At 38.4% G+C, this 16,113-nt stretch overlaps 1 protein-coding gene across 1 annotated transcript in view; it reads left to right on the top strand.

The window, feature by feature from the left end:
- LOC134496281 (macrophage mannose receptor 1-like) overlaps positions 1 to 6,667 on the top strand; it is a 49,118-nt gene extending 42,451 nt beyond the window's left edge. The window contains exons 27-30 of the mRNA XM_063302019.1: positions 629 to 739; positions 3,633 to 3,842; positions 5,070 to 5,108; positions 6,219 to 6,667. Of these exons, the coding sequence (XP_063158089.1) occupies positions 629 to 739; positions 3,633 to 3,842; positions 5,070 to 5,108; positions 6,219 to 6,451 (593 nt within the window). The 3' untranslated portion in view covers positions 6,452 to 6,667. The remainder of the gene's footprint in view (positions 1 to 628; positions 740 to 3,632; positions 3,843 to 5,069; positions 5,109 to 6,218) is intronic.
- Positions 6,668 to 16,113: the final 9,446 nt, after the last annotated feature.

The following is a 16,113-nucleotide window of genomic DNA, read 5'->3' as shown; positions in this document are numbered from 1 at the left end:
AATGTGCCTGGTATCCTGCTTTTCATTTATCATTTGCCATCACCTTCTTCTATTTCTATAGCTAATGACACATGCATCCACCAAATTGCATCTGATATTCATTTTAATATCTTCTCTTTTATAGCTTTTATGAGAGAATAGCATATATGATATTGAAAAGCAATAATTCTTTCTTTTGGAAGCTTTTTTTAAAAAAAATACCATATAAATATAGAATATTTTGAAATATAAGCTACTTTGGAAGACTTGATAATGTCTTTTAGATTCTTTTGGGTGGGACCTCTGAAATACTATCGAGAATTTGGAAGAGAAGGAGTTTGTCTTTTGATACACTGTGCAAAATACTATTTTTGCAGAATGTTTGCTTAAATTACCAAGTTTAACTTTTTCTATCATTATACCCAAAGAATAAGCTGCAATGGTGTTTCACCATGAACATATTAAGCAATATACATCTAATAATTGTTTGAAACAAGATTATATGCTTCTTTAAGGCATTCGAATCTGAAATTGTTGCTTGGGTTGGGTAGTGAATCATTGGTCTTGCCTTATGAAGTGGCCCCTAGTTTTGGGGTGGTGGGGGAAGAAACTTTTAATGAGCTTCTTCAACTCATTTCATGTTTCATAGGTGGCACCTTGACTTCAATCAAAGATTCAGCTGAATTACATTTCTTAAAGGAACGAATGGAACTACTTGAATCTACAGAGTTTTGGCTAGGATTGTACCGCAATGTAGATGGTAATTATTTAACTAATATTTATTCATATAGCAGTATGCATAATAATAATAATAATAATAATAATAATATGCCCTTTCCATTTTTTTCAAAACAAAGTAAATGGGTAACACAGATTTTTCCCAGATCATTTAAAGGGATACCTTAAACACTCTTATCTATTTGTATTCATAATTTTTCCTACTGTACAAAGACTTCCTTTGTGACATTTACATTATGTAGATGTTAACATAAATTTGAATAATAATACAAATAAAATAATACAGATTTTCCTGATGTTGCTTTTTGTTATGCAAAGTTGCTTAATGCAGCTATTTAAAATGTAAAATAAATATGTCAGATTTTTGTAAATGAAATATGAAAAATTAAATGTAAAACGGTTTCATCCTGCAACTTGATTAGTTAAATAATACATTATTATCCCAAATTCTTCTCATAAACCTGACAAAAGTCTTCTTACTGTGCTATTGCCAAGTAAGCACTCTTAGAAACATAAAAGAGCTTTTTAGGAAAATGCATCTCTTTAATAAGCAAGATTCATTCTGTGAAGAAATAAGGAAACAGCTGAGTTTTAAAAAGACTTCACAAAGAGCTTTTTACAAAAGAACTTTCTAGAAGAGATTTCAGATATGAGAATGTGTAATACATCTGTTAAGAAAAGGGGAAAAAAACTAACAGCAATTAGCAAAGACTCCCTAAGGGAACTTTTTGGTAATCAGTGGCTTTGACCATGCGCTATGTGAGTTCAAAAACTGCACCTGGAAGTCAGGTAGCTCTTAAACTGTGTGGTGCTGTAACCTCCTAAAATTATAAATAAATTTGAATGATACCCTCCATGAATAAAACCTACCAATATACTGCTTTCTACACAAGAAATCACCAGTTAGCATTGCCCAAATAAACACCTGTGTGTGTGTGTGTGATGTCTCAATGCAGACTCCACCTCTTTTGTACATGCATCATAATGTCACACATAAGTATTAAGGGTGGAGCTTTTATCATTATATCACACTGATATAATATCACATTCCCTTAATACCCCTGCTAATAAATTTAAAACCCTACCAAAAAGGAAGGTTTGACTGGCATGGGGAAACATACAAAAATCCTGTGACTATTTTCATGCCTTGTCAACCAGGGGCAGCTGAAACCAATCCTGCAGATTTCCTTCTTTTTAATAACTGTGTGCGTGCAAGTATAGAAGAGCACAGAGATGGCCTTGGAAAAGATATGCGTTGACCATTAATAAAACAGGAACTTAGCCTGGGAAAACAAAAAAGCATGAGAAAGAAACTAAGGTTTGCCTGCCTTGATTCTTTTTGGTATAAAAGGTTAGGAAGAGGAAACTGTTACTATAGTCTATATCATCGTTTCTCAATCTTGGCAACTTTAAGATGTGTGGACTGGCTGGGGAATTCTGGGAGTAGAAGTCTACATATCTTAAAGTTGCCAAGGTTGAGAAACACTGGTCTATATCAATAAAGCAAAGTTCTAATATTTATGGTGTCTGTTTCCTGACCTGCCTGACCTCAAAGGGCTGAAAGTAAGTAACACACTCACAGAATCTACATTCCAAAAAAAAGTAAGACCAAGACTACGCGCACACACAGCTTCACCAGCCCTGTGGCTCAAATAACAAAATGGAAAGTTTTGTTATTTGTTATTTGAGGGGCAATCAGTCGGGCTGTCTATCAGGGACACTAATATGAGAGCAGTGTCAGAACAGGAATAAACTAGCAAGTATGAAAAAGAGGGCCAGTTTGATCTAGTGGTTAAGGCATCAGTGAGTTGCCTTAACCACGGGAAACTGTGAGTTCTAGTCCCACCTTAGGCATGAAGCCAGCTGGGTGACTTTGGGCCAGTCACTCTCTCAGCCCTAGGAAGAAGGCAATGGCAAACCACTTCTGAAAATCTTGCCAAGAAATCTGCAGAGACTAGTACAGGCAGTCACCAGCAGTCAAGACTGACTTGAAGGCACATTCCCCACTGGCAAAAAAATGGAAAAAGCGCTACATAGCCACAACACTACATTATATTTTCATGAATATCATGTTGAGAGGTATGATGATGGTGATTATAACATTGATAAAAATATGAAATCATTAATAACTAATGAGGATACAATGAGGATGACAGAGAAAATAGAAAATAGAAATTAATTTACTCATTCTCTTTGGGATGCATAAACTTTCTTCATGGAATCCCTGACCTACACAGGAACTTTTCATGAGCAGAAAATGTAAGGACTCTGCTTACATTATTAGTGTAGAGAAGGGACGCGGTGGCGCTGCGGGTTAAACTGCTGAGCTGCTGAGCTTGCCGATTGGAAGGTCAGCGGTTCGAATCCACGTGACGGGGTGAGCTCCCGTTGCTAGTCCCAGCTCCTGCCAACCTAGCAGTTTGAAAACATGCAAATGTGAGTAGATTAATAGGTACCGCTTCAGCGGGCAGGTAATGGCGTTCCATGTAGTCATGCCGGCCACATGACCACGGAAGTGTCTACAGACAAACGCCCGCTCTTCGGCTTTGAAACGGAGATGAGCACCGCCCCCTAGAGTTGGACACAACTGGACTTAACGTCAAGGGAAACCTTTACCTTTACCTAATCGGAGTATTATAAAGGGGATTGATTGTATTTTTTTTAACCAGTTGAAAAGGCTTGAAAGGAAAAAAACATTCAGTAAAGATGTTAATCCAATAGAAGAGAATATCTGTAGCTCAGGGTTGAACTGTGGAGTCCTTGGTGCTCTCTGAGCTTGGCTTTCTTGCAGACATTTTGTTACCCGGCTAGATAACATCATCAGTGCAAGTGATATTTCCATAGTATATACCTTTTCATCACAGTGCATTTTTTCCCTTTTTAATCATTATACCATATATTTGTTTTATCATTAGGAGAATGGATATGGCAAGATAAAAGTGAAGTTGCTTTTGTCAACTGGAATGAAGAACAGTTCTCAGATGGTCACAGAGAATATGGCAGTGAAGAGAGCAATGAGAACTTTCTTGACCACTGCATTTTCATGAACAGTCTTTCTGGAGAATGGTTCAGGGCGTCCTGTGGATCTTATATCTTAAAAGGATTTATTTGTAAAAGAAACAAAAGTAAGCTTTATTATTACTATTACTATTATCATGTTAGATTGAAAATAATATTTTTGTACTGAATAAACATTATTTTGCAGTTTCCTAAAATACCCTAGTCCCTCTGTTTTCTGCCTAGATGGGTGTTCCCTGGAATTATTCTTAGCATGTCATTATCTGTTCACTTTTTAAATATATCCAAGGATAGTTTTCCTGTGTTTCTAATATCTTGATGGAGGGTTTTTCTACCTACATATTTTAAAAGACCTCATCTTGACCTATCCTTACTACCTTTTGTTGTTATTCTCAATGTTCTTATGACAGTCTTTCTAGACTGTTCTTAAAATTTACCTGCTGTAGAGCAGAAGTCATCTTTTTCCCCCTCGCTTCCTTTTTACTGACATTTCTTTTCTTTTCTTTTCTTTTCTTTTCTTTTCTTTTCTTTTCTTTTCTTTTCTTTTATTTATTTATTTATTTATTTATTTATTTTTCTCCTCAGTGTATTTCTGTTTCAAATAATGCATTATCTGAAGTAAAATAAAAGGAGTAAAAATAGAATCAATGGCAAAGTATATTGATTTTTCCTATTAGTGATTGAATGACATATTTTTAATATTGATAATTTATTATATTATTAGCAGTTGATAAAGGTTTAATAAGCAAAGTTTCCTTTCCATCATTTGCTGCCCCCTAATTTTTATGTCAACTGTTTTATGGCATTAATGAATTGATCCTTTATGTCACAGGACACAGAACTGAATAAATTGAATATCAGCCAAGGATGATGCTACCCAAAGTTTATTTCAAAACATTTTAGACAAATGTCTGAAGTAGGAAACTTTGGATTGCTTTGTATCTGTTATTACTTCTGAAATTTTGTATCTCTAGTTGGCTACTCTACCCATAGATCAAAATATTACTTTCACTTTTTGTGTCTTAAATCATTCCTGATAGATACTTAAAACGCAGTCAAGAAAATTTCATTAAGCTAATGGATACCCCAATGAACTCAGATTCATACCCAAACAATATCAACTTCTAATGGAAACCCAAATATCTGTGAAAAAAATATTTTCAGACATTGTCCTAAGGTGTATAATTTCTTCTGAACTCATAAAGGTCTGCTGTGAATCAGAGAATTCATGCTTTAAAATTGCTTTGCGTATCCCTCCACACTGTCACCTTAGTGGTGTATAGTAATGCATAAACAGTAATTACATACTGAAAACATTTTTGTCAATTTTCTAGTTATTGAAGAGTCAACTATGAAGTCTACAGAATTACCAGGTAAGAATGCTATTTTAAAAGAGATAAGAATGTTATTTTAAAAGTTCAGTAATAAATTTTCCATAGCTCTGAGCTGAAAATTCTAATATATAGCTCAAATATAGAGGAACACACTTTTGTAAATTAAAAGATTTTGGATGACAGCAGAATTTCTTAAGAGATATTGTGAAGACTTACTTTGGCTACAATAAGTTGTTAAGTTACAATAGCTAAGTTTTATTTTATGTAATTTTTCCTATATTAATGGCATGGAAGCCATGAAGATCCTTGAGGTGGCTGCCAGTTGCCATTTTCTTTTTGTCTCAGAATGTACTGGAGATAATAGTATTCTAGAGAACCTTGAGAGAAATTTGGCAGCTGCTACCCAAATATAACAGTTGTCAATCATAAACTGCCATATTTTTAGAGACACATCCTCAAATCACCGTAGCTTTACACATTTGGGAAAAAATAAAATAGCAGCCTCTCTAACATGCCCTGTTGCAGCATAGAAAGAGAGAGAGAAAAGATTTTTTAAGAATAAGCCTGCCAAAGATAATATAAAGCCTCACTGAATCTCTTAAGAAATTTGTTCCACACACTGTCAAAGTCCAAAATTGTATTCCCAACTCCCCCTGCCATAGATGAGATTATTTGGATGATTTCATTATATTTATATGTTATGAAGCCAAGTCTGGAAAATCCACCTTCTTCAGTGGATGTTATTAAATAATTATGATTTTCTGTTGCCAAATCCATAAGCTATAGTGATAGCAATTTGTAATTATATTTGCTGTAGAAGAACTCACATTCCTAACATCAAGCTTCATATCAAAAGACTGATATTAATACAGTCCTTATCTTCAGTAGGCAACACACATCAATTTCCTTTGGAATCTGTGATGTTAATGGCATGGGGAAGAGCAGAGTATTGCAGTTACCTGCTTATACTGAGTTGCCACTGACAAACTTCTGGGGTTGGTTGTTGACTCTAGTTAGTGCTGCTTTTATTAGGCTTCTCCTCGATGAGCATGAAATCTCTCTTGGCTTTTCTTACTTAAGGAACGTTAAGTCAGAGTTTCGTCATAATATACACGCACTCCATGCTTTTTCTTCTCTCTGATGTTTTAGAACAGCAAAAAAAGACACTTGTATCAGCACATGGCACAGTTGTGATGGTAGTTATCCCAGTTATCTTCATACTCATCGGTGCAGGAATCGCAGCCTATATTTTCTTCAAAAGAAGAAACAGACCACAAGTCTCTGCTGGATTTGACAATTCTTTGTATAGTGACAATGTGGTTATTCTTCATAATGACTCACAATCTCTTATAGACAAAAAAGAATTAAATGAACAAATATAACTGGCAACTTACCTGAGGATAAAGCCCATTGGACACAATACATTCAAAATTCAAGGTACTGAACTGCACTGTTAATAAATCAATACTTTAAAATATTTGGAAAATATTAGACCCTATCAATAATATGTATTGGCCAGACCCATGATATGAAAAGTATTGAATATATTACAGTTACTGAGTAAAAACATATTCTGTACAGTATATTTTCAAATTAAAGTTTTTAAAAAAAAAAAAATAAGGATCATCTCCTAATTCACTGGCAACCAAGGGGCTGTGAGAATTCAGTAGACAGTTTAGGTTTAGGTTTACCTTATTTCAATTTTCAAAAAAGAAGATATAGACAAGGTTCTTCTGCATACTTCAGAAACAGTATACAAAAGTTATGTCTTTACTGAAGATCATCTACCACAGTGAATGGTAAATGGTTCATTAAATTAGTTATGATTCCTTTAGTTGCCCCCATCAGACTGACCCCATCAGTTGCCCCATCTCCTAACTTTACATGAGGTTTCAAAATTAAAAGTTCTGCACCTAAACCAGTGTTTGAGGTATGAAATGACAAGTTTCTACTACTAAACCCATGTTTGCTGTGTATGGAATCAAAAGCCCCTTGAACAGGTGTTTAAGTGATCTCTCTCTTTCCTTCTGTCTCAATACATTTCAAAGAAGTCTACCTCAATGCCCAGATAAAGACTCTGCTGCCTCACAGCCAGCACCACCTCCATTTACATTCTTGCTGGCCACATGCATTCCCGTCATACACTACTCAGGGTGCAACAGGAGTGGTGCTCTTTTCTAGCGACAATCCAAGGGAAGCAGCCCCTCCTTTTCATTCCTGGACCCCGAACGTTCTGCCTGGCCCTGCTGTACCCAATCTCAAACATTTCAGGATAACATTCCTTCCTGGATTTTATCACTAGGACAAAACCGTGTGCCTGGAAATTCTGGATTCATGATCACCCTGTTCATGCTTGTAGCTTCTTTAATAAAGCTAAAATTCCAGTGAATAGTGGTTACTGGTGTTTAAGGAGGAGAAGGAGAAGGGTCCAATCTGCCCCCCTTCTATACCCTGAAGAGCCACGTGTCAGGACTTTACCTTTCAAAAAAGACTGCAGCTGCTAATCCAGAGAGGGAAACTGCATGCCCATTTATCCATGAGGTTATGTATCCAGATACAGGGAAGCAGATCATGAAGTAAATTCCAGGATACCCTGGATTCTTTGGTAGTTTATCTGTAAATCTTGAAGAATCAAATACAGTGTATGGAGAATAGTCAGGAACGTAGCACATGAAGGCACAGCTGTTAAGAAATGGCAATAGTACAATTGCAAAGAAACTTGAAGAATGAACATGTGAGTCACTATATATGACTTCTTATTATACAAAGCCCTCTTTTCTGTCTGGATAAAATCAATTTGGTTTTTTTCCTTTTTCAATTTTCAGTTCAATCCTATTTCCAGAGTGCTCACAAAAATTCAGTACAAATCCATGTGTGCTTTTCCTAATTATATGCATTTTCTACAGAAGTGTTTTATATGATATGCTTTTGAAGGTAGCTTTCCTTTTTGTAAAAGGTCTGTACTTTTTTCAGTAACATACTCAATATTGTGCCTGCTTTTCCCTAAAATGCTTTCCCCTAATATCTCTATATGCATGAAGGAAACCATGTTGCAGTGTTCAAGTAAGTCTAAATTCTAAAGAGTAACTGTATTCCAGTTCAAATAGTACTGAGACTAGAATAAGAATAGACACCCAGGTAGCCTATTTTTTGAACTATAGCTTGTAGAATCCTTGCCATTCAACATGAAACTTGGGTTGATTTGAGTGGTTCAAGAAATCTGTAAGATAGCAAGTTGCCTGTCCTTGGTCTGGAAGTCCACATTTGGGGAGTACTTACTAGCTGGTAAAAATTAAGGCACCCTATGAGTTGAGTTCAACTCCTGATTACTTCATGGATACACTCATACAGGTTTTTTTGGCACTAGTAATGAAGTGGTTTACCACTGTCATCTTATGAGATATTTTTCACGTTCATAGTCTAGCCTAAAGCCCTGGAATTCCTTGGAGGTCTTTTATCCAAGTACTAATCAGGAGTGACCCTGTGTAGCTTCTAAGCTCAACCAAGGCTCAGCAACATACATTAGGAACTAAATAGTGACATCTTGTGGATAATGTTTGGGGTGTACTGCCTGCTTAACAGTATACTACTGTTCCTGGCTCCTAAATGTATTCATCAGACTTGAGAGCAAATAGAAAGGCTAAACAGTTGCATGTGGTTTAATTACTATTTCTATTTAACTATTGTCAAATTTATATCCATAAGTGATGTCCTAACATCCGTGTTATAACTGATGCTAAGAAATAAGCAAGGATTACAATGATTGGGGAGGAGGTAGAACAGCTTCCTTAAGAATAGAGCAACCAGAAATTTTACCTGGCAAAGAAGGAAACTAAGGAAAGATATCCTACCCCAACCCCAGCCAGAATGAGAATATGGCCTGCAATATGCATTGGGCCTATAACACTCTGAGACACCCAATGGTGACCATGAAGTCCTGAGAGAGAACCAAATGAACAGCTGCATTTTGATAGAGATGTTGAAGTCCTGGGATTCTTCAAAACCACCTCAGAGATTGCCTCTGTGTGTTGGAGGGGGAGGCCTTCTGTTTGTGCATGTGAACATTCCTGGGAATGGGAATCTAACCTGAGCAATGATAGTGAAGTAGGATTTATGATAGTGAAGTAGGATATTTATTTGTGGGAAATACATTATAGGCATGGGCAAAGCCTAGCACCAACATAGCTGCAGCTTATCAGGAGAAGAGTGAAGAGGTCATAAATATATGCCTGGGAGGAAATGGCAGAAGGAGAACTCAGTTGGGATTAAGACTTCAGTAAGGATTCTTTTGACTCTTTCCCTGTTTCCTGTGGTCATATCTGATGATTGATGAAGACTTTCCAACTGTTCATGGGAAAAAAAAACTGATGTCCGTAAAGCAGTGTTTCTCAGCATACTGGGAGTTGAAGTCCACACATCTTAAAGTTGACAAGGTTGAGAAACACTGCCCTAAAGAAAGCTGTAGATCTGTTAAATCAAAGCGGCCTGTCCATAGGTTATGGCAAAACAAACTTTAGAAGACAAATGCATCCTGCCCTGTTTTGAAATAGGATACCACATTGTCACATTTTCTACATAAGGTGCGGGAATACATTTTGGAAGGACATAGGAAATTAATAAAGCCAAATACTGGAGCAGAAACACTCAGTGAGGGCTTTTTGTTTATATTTTTTAAAAGTGTGCCCAATTCAGGATTTGAGCAAAGATACTGCTTCTTTTATACAACATATTATATTATGGCACACTTTTCCAATGGACATCTCTTAAAATTTTCCAAATTCCCACCAGCCAAGCTGGCTGAGAATTCTCCTAATTGTAGTTCTAGCATTACTGGTGGACACTAGAATGGAGGAGGCTGAATTGGGCAGACATTTACAATTCATGGGGGTTCATGAGAGAAAACTGTATTATTTAGGCCAGCAATAGTGAACTACATTACTGAACTAGAAAGCATTTTTCACTATCAGCTGTGCTGGCTGGATTTACTGTGAGTAATTGTTCAGCAACATCCTTGTGCATTTCTGGAGGCCCAAGTTCAATCCTGTATCAGGCAAAGCACCTGGAAATAATATCCAACAAGATATCCCTTTAATTTATTTTCCTTATTATAGCATTAAAAACTGGTGTTTGTTTTTTAAGAAAATGTGTTCACACATTATGAAACAGCTTAACCAATAGATGGCAGTTGCACAGACAGTCCTCAAGTTACAACTGCAGTTGGGACCAGGATTGCCACCACTAAGCAATGTGATTGTAAAGCATGATGTCAAGTGACCGCACCACTTAGCAACCACAATCCAGGCAGTCCCAATTGCCATTGTAACCCCAAGATGCATGGGTCATTAAGCGGGAAGTGGGGCGAGTCCCAGGCAAGAAGCCCAGGGTTGCAGGGGGTGGAGGAGGCCCTGGGAGGCCCAGCACAACCTGCACAGGAATTGGGGAGGGGGAGCTGCAGGTGCAGGTGCATGCTTATGAGCACAGGGAAGCTCAGGGAAGGAGAGCATGGGTGCATACATGCAAGTGCAGGGAGGCCCGGGGAAGGAGATCACAGCATGATGCACAGGAAGGGGGGGGGGGCTTCCCCATTGTAATGGTATGTGGGAAAGACCTTGGGAGACTAGGCAAAGAAATGCTGCCAAGGAAATGGTCAGATAAGAGATAGCATAGCCCGTAGCTGGATAGCGGGTGGGGCAAGAGGCTCAGAAGACATCCTCCCTAGTTTCATGGGCTGCACAGAAGGTGGGGAGAATTGTACTTTCAGACTTGCAAGATTCTGGTTTACCCTGAGAGCCTGACACCCATTGACTTTGCTTGTGGGAAGCTGGCAGGGAAGGTTGCAAATGGCAATTACGTGACTGTGGGATGCTGCAACTGTCATAAGTGTGAGCCAGTTGCCAAGTGTCCAAATTGCAATCATGTGACCATGGCGGTGCTGCAATGGCCGGAAGTTTGAACACTGGTCATAAGTACCACTCGTTCAGCACCACCACAATTTTGAATGGTCACTGAAGAGCATATCCACATTTACCATTTAAGCTTGTCCTATCCTGTGCTCATGCTGGCTTGACTTCAAGATGACTTAAGAAAATCCTGTCTGAACTGAGATATTTTGCCAACTACATCCTTCTGTTGGACAATTGCTTTCCCTATTGTGGAAATATATACAGATACATACATACATGACATTACATTTACATTTACATATACAGGACAAAAATATCAAAGTGCATGCATATACTGGCACAATATCTATCTTAAAAAAGTGTTCCTTTGTTCCACCCAGTTCCATTCCAGGTTCTATATCTCTCTGTAACAATGCTGAAATAGCACAATGGTTATGATCTTTGTTTAGCCTATAGAAGGTTGCCAGTGCAAAATCTATAGGCTATTTGGGAGCTAATGGTAAAGCTCTTCTGCCTCAGGGTACTGATAAAATGGTGTATATCCAGACTTAAAAATAAAACAAAATAAAAACAAACCTAGGGGGGAAACTACCTAACTCAAAAAAAGAAAAGTAATTAAAAAGGGGAGGTGTTGGTTTCAAACTAGTAACCTTCTATATTTTAGGCAAGGATCATAGTTACTGTGCTATTTCAGCACTGTTGTAAAGGGAGGTATAGAAGGTATAACAGTACAGAATAACCATTGATTCAGTTGAAGAAGCATTCCTTCCTCTGTAAAGTAACTAATCAAATGCTGGACTTTATTATGCTAAATGGATAAGAGTATCAAAATGATATAGCAGTGTACATGAGAGACGGAGCAGAAAATCATGCTGTGAGGTTACTTTGACAGCGAGGGGGGTGGTATAAATAGAGAGAAACCTTATCCATTTATGTCCTGCAGAAGTGGTTGCCTGTCCATTCTGATAACTGGGCAATTGCATGATACAAATAAGCCCCCAGTCTTGTTGAAGCAGACAGATGCACAAGGAAACCAGTTTTTAAAAATAGCTAGGAAGGAATCATGGATCAAGCAGATACTATTTCTCTCTCATTTCTGTCCTGCTAACATGAGCCCAAATATGGACATGGTAATTCATTGCTTGATAAAGTCTCATTCAAATAAGTTCAATTCCTGGTGACTTCATAGACAAGTACATGTATTTTTCTTTGTGAACATACAGAATTTATTTGCCATTTTCTTTTTCCAAGGTGTGGTGTCCTTTTTCATTTATTTATTTTTTGGACTAGTGTCCAACCTGGGGATATTAATTAATTGGTTTTTGAGGCTACCCTCTCAATAATTCTTGTGATCTCCCCCCTAACTAGATCTGACTAGCTTTTCAAGATAGTTGAAAAGTTGACCATTGTTGTTGTTGTTGTTTATTCGTTTAGTCGCTTCCGACTCTTCGTGACTTCATGGACCAGCCCACGCCAGAGCTTCCTGTCAGTCGTCAACACCCCCAGCTCCCCCAGGGACAAGTCCGTCACCTCTAGAATATCATCCATCCACCTTGCCCTTGGTCGGCCCCTCTTCCTTTTGCCCTCCACTCTCCCTAGCATCAACATCTTCTCCAGGGTGTCCTGTCTTCTCATTATGTGGCCAAAGTATTTCAGTTTGGCCTTTAATATTGTTCCCTCAAGTGAGAAGTCTGGCTTAATTTCCTGGAGGATGGACTGGTTTGATCTTCTTGCAGTCCAAGGCACTCTCAGAATTTTCCTCCAACACCACAGTTCAAAAGCATCGATCTTCCTTCTCTCAGCCTTCCTTATGGTCCAGCTCTCGCAGCCATATGTTACTACGGGGAACACCATTGCTTTAACTATGTGGGCCTTTGTTGTCAGTGTGATGTCTCTGCTCTTAACTATTTTATCGAGATTTGTCATTGCTCTTCTCCCAAGGATTAAGCGTCTTCTGATTTCCTGACTGCAGTCAGCATCTGCAGTAATCTTCGCACCTAGGAATACAAAGTTTTTCACTGCTTCTACATTTTCTCCCTCTATTTGCCACTTATCAATCAAGCTGGTTGCCATAATCTTGGTTTTTTTGAGGTTTAGCTGCAAGCCAGCTTTTGCACTTTCTTCTTTCACCTTCATCATAAGGCTCCTCAGTTCCTCTTCGCTTTCAGCCATCAAAGTGGTATCATCTGCATATCTGAGATTGTTCATGTTTCTTCCAGAGATTTTAACTCCAGCCTTGGATTCCTCAAGCCCAGCATGTCGCATGATGTGTTCTGCATACAAGTTGAATAGGTAGGGTGAGAGTATACAGCCCTGCCGTACTCCTTTCCCAATCTTAAACCAGTCCGTTGTTCCGTGGTCTGTTCTTACTGTTGCTACTTGGTCGTTATACAGATTCTTCAGGAGGCAGACAAGATGACTTGGTATCCCCATACCACTAAGAACTTGCCACAATTTGTTATGGTCCACACAGTCAAAGGCTTTAGAATAGTCAATAAAACAGAAATAGATGTTTTTCTGAAACTCCCTGGCTTTTTCCATTATCCAGCGGATATTGGCAATTTGGTCTCTAGTTCCTCTGCCTTTTCTAAACCCAGCTTGTACATCTGGCAATTCTCGCTCCATGAACTGCTGAAGTCTACCTTGCAGGATCTTGAGCATTACCTTACTGGCATGTGAAATGAGTGCCACTGTTCGATAGTTTGAACATTCTTTAGTGTTTCCCTTTTTTGGTATGGGGATATAAGTTGATTTTTTCAAATCTGATGGCCATTCTTGTATTTTCCAAATTTGCTGGCATATAGCATGCATTACCTTGACAGCCTCATCTTGCAAGATTTTGAACAGTTCAGCTGGGATGCCGTCGTCTCCTGATGCCTTCTTATTAGCAATGCTTCTTAAGGCCCACTCAACCTCACTCTTCAGGATGTCTGGCTCTAGCTCACTGACCACACCATCAAAGCTATCCCCGATATTGTTATCCTTCCTATACAGGTCTTCTGTATATTCCTGCCACCTTTTCTTGATCTCTTCTTCTTCTGTTAGGTCCTTGCCATCTTTGTTTTTGATCATACCCATTTTGGCCTGGAATTTACCTCCAATGTTTCTAATTTTCTGGAAGAGGTCTCTTGTCCTTCCTATTCTATTGTCTTCTTCCACTTTCGTGCACTGCTTGTTTAAAAATAATTCCTTATCTCTTCTGGCTAACCTCTGGAATTTTGCATTTAATTGGGCATATCTCCCCCTATCACTGTTGCCTTTTGCTTTCCTTCTTTCTTGGGCTACTTCTAGTGTCTCAGCAGACAGCCATTTTGCCTTCTTGGTTTTCTCTTTCTTTGGGATGTATTTTGTTGCCGCCTCCTGAACAATGCTGCGAACTTCTGTCCAGAGTTCTTCTGGGACCCTATCTACTAAGTCCAGTCCCTTAAATCTATTCTTCACCTCCACTGCATATTCCTTAGGAATATTAGTGAGCTCATATCTAGCTGATCTGTGGGTCTTCCCTAATCTCTTTAGTCTGATCCTAAATTGTGCAAGAAGAAGTTCGTGATCTGAACTACAGTCAGCTCCAGGTCTTGTTTTTACCGACTGTACAGATGTCCGCCACCTTTGGCTGCAAAGGATGTAATCAATCTGATTTCGGTGTTGTCCATCTGGTGAAGTCCATGTATAAAGCCATCTCTTAGGTTGTTGGAAAAGGAATATCCTCCATTACAATCCTAATCTTATCTAATCTAATCTAATCCCTGGAAGGTAAATTCATCCATTTAAAACTGATCAACAATATTAGCATTCATTTTTGTTTTTGTACTTCTGAGTGCCAGAAGGTTCCTTTTAAATTTCTGAGGGTTTTTCCTCTTTTCTTCAACTTGTCCTAATTCCTTGTTCTCTAACAAGACCAAAAAAAAAAAAGTGTTTGCTTTTTCTGTTTCTGATCAGACTGCAGCTTTGATGAAAAACCCTGGTTTTGTTTCAAAGAACTGTGGATCTGAGTCTACCATTCTCAGTAGAGGTTCCCTTTTTGATTTATTTTCTGCACAATGCTGCTTTCTCCTTCACATCCTGGTATGAAGGTCTTGCATTTATTCATTCTTCTTCCTATGCCTGTAGCCACAGTTTGCTTTTATCTTCTTTAACTCAGTGGTATTCAACTTTACGTTTCTCATTTCCTCAAATGTGCTAAATGTCCCGTTTCTGAGGCCCGAACACAGCTCTTGTTTTGTGATCTCCACGATGTGGTGTTTGTATGCATGACTGTCTTGGAACTAGTGCTTTCTTAGGAACTGTGATACTAAAGTAATGGAGGAGGATCCAGGGGTGCATGCATCATTTTCAAATGGTGCAAGATGGCTTCTGTTTGAAGCTAAAAGACATTCTGCTGACCGAAGCAGCATCTGAGCTTTTTCTCATGAGTGGTCTTCTCAGAACCTAGCTCTTCCTGGGGCAATAGAAAGACCCACCAATAGAAACAAAATGATACATTGCCCTGGCTCTCCTTGCATTCTTCTTGTCTTTTGTGATGCAGAAGAAAAACAGCTTAAGGCAGCATAAATCATGCTGAGGCCAGAACAAGGCCACTGCTGTTAGGGAAGGAGGCTACAGATCAGTGTTTCTCAACCATGGCAACTTTAAGATATGTGGACTTCAGCTCCCAGAATTCTCCAGCCAGCCAGGCTGGCTGGGGAATTCTGGGAGATGAAATCCACATATGTTAAAGGAGCCAAAGTTGAGAAATACTGTTATAGATCATATATTTAGGCAAATGTCACCTCTTTGTCTCTCCCGCAGACAAAAGTACCTGTTTATGGACCAAATCCATCTCTCTACCTTCTGTTTCTCCTCATGTTGTTGTCTGGAACAAATAGATATCATCATCATCATCATCATCATCATCATCATCATCATCATCAACTCTTTCTACCCAGAGGGTAGAATTCTAACACTTCACAGTGATAGAATTAATTGTGCAAAGCCATGGTTTAAGCATATTGTATTGAGTAAACCACCATTATTTGCATGGCACAAAATCTTGAGTCCTAAACTACAGTTTACAAGCCACAATAGCTGGGTTCTTACCATATGCTAAATCAAACCAAACACATCGTGATTTAGGGCAATGAGGAAGCTAGCCCTTATTTTTG

Source organism: Candoia aspera, chromosome 4, assembly GCF_035149785.1.
Source record: "Candoia aspera isolate rCanAsp1 chromosome 4, rCanAsp1.hap2, whole genome shotgun sequence".
In the NCBI taxonomy this organism is placed as follows: domain Eukaryota; kingdom Metazoa; phylum Chordata; class Lepidosauria; order Squamata; family Boidae; genus Candoia; species Candoia aspera.
Note: the sequence above shows the minus strand (reverse complement) of the source record. Positions and strands in the feature narration are given on the sequence as shown.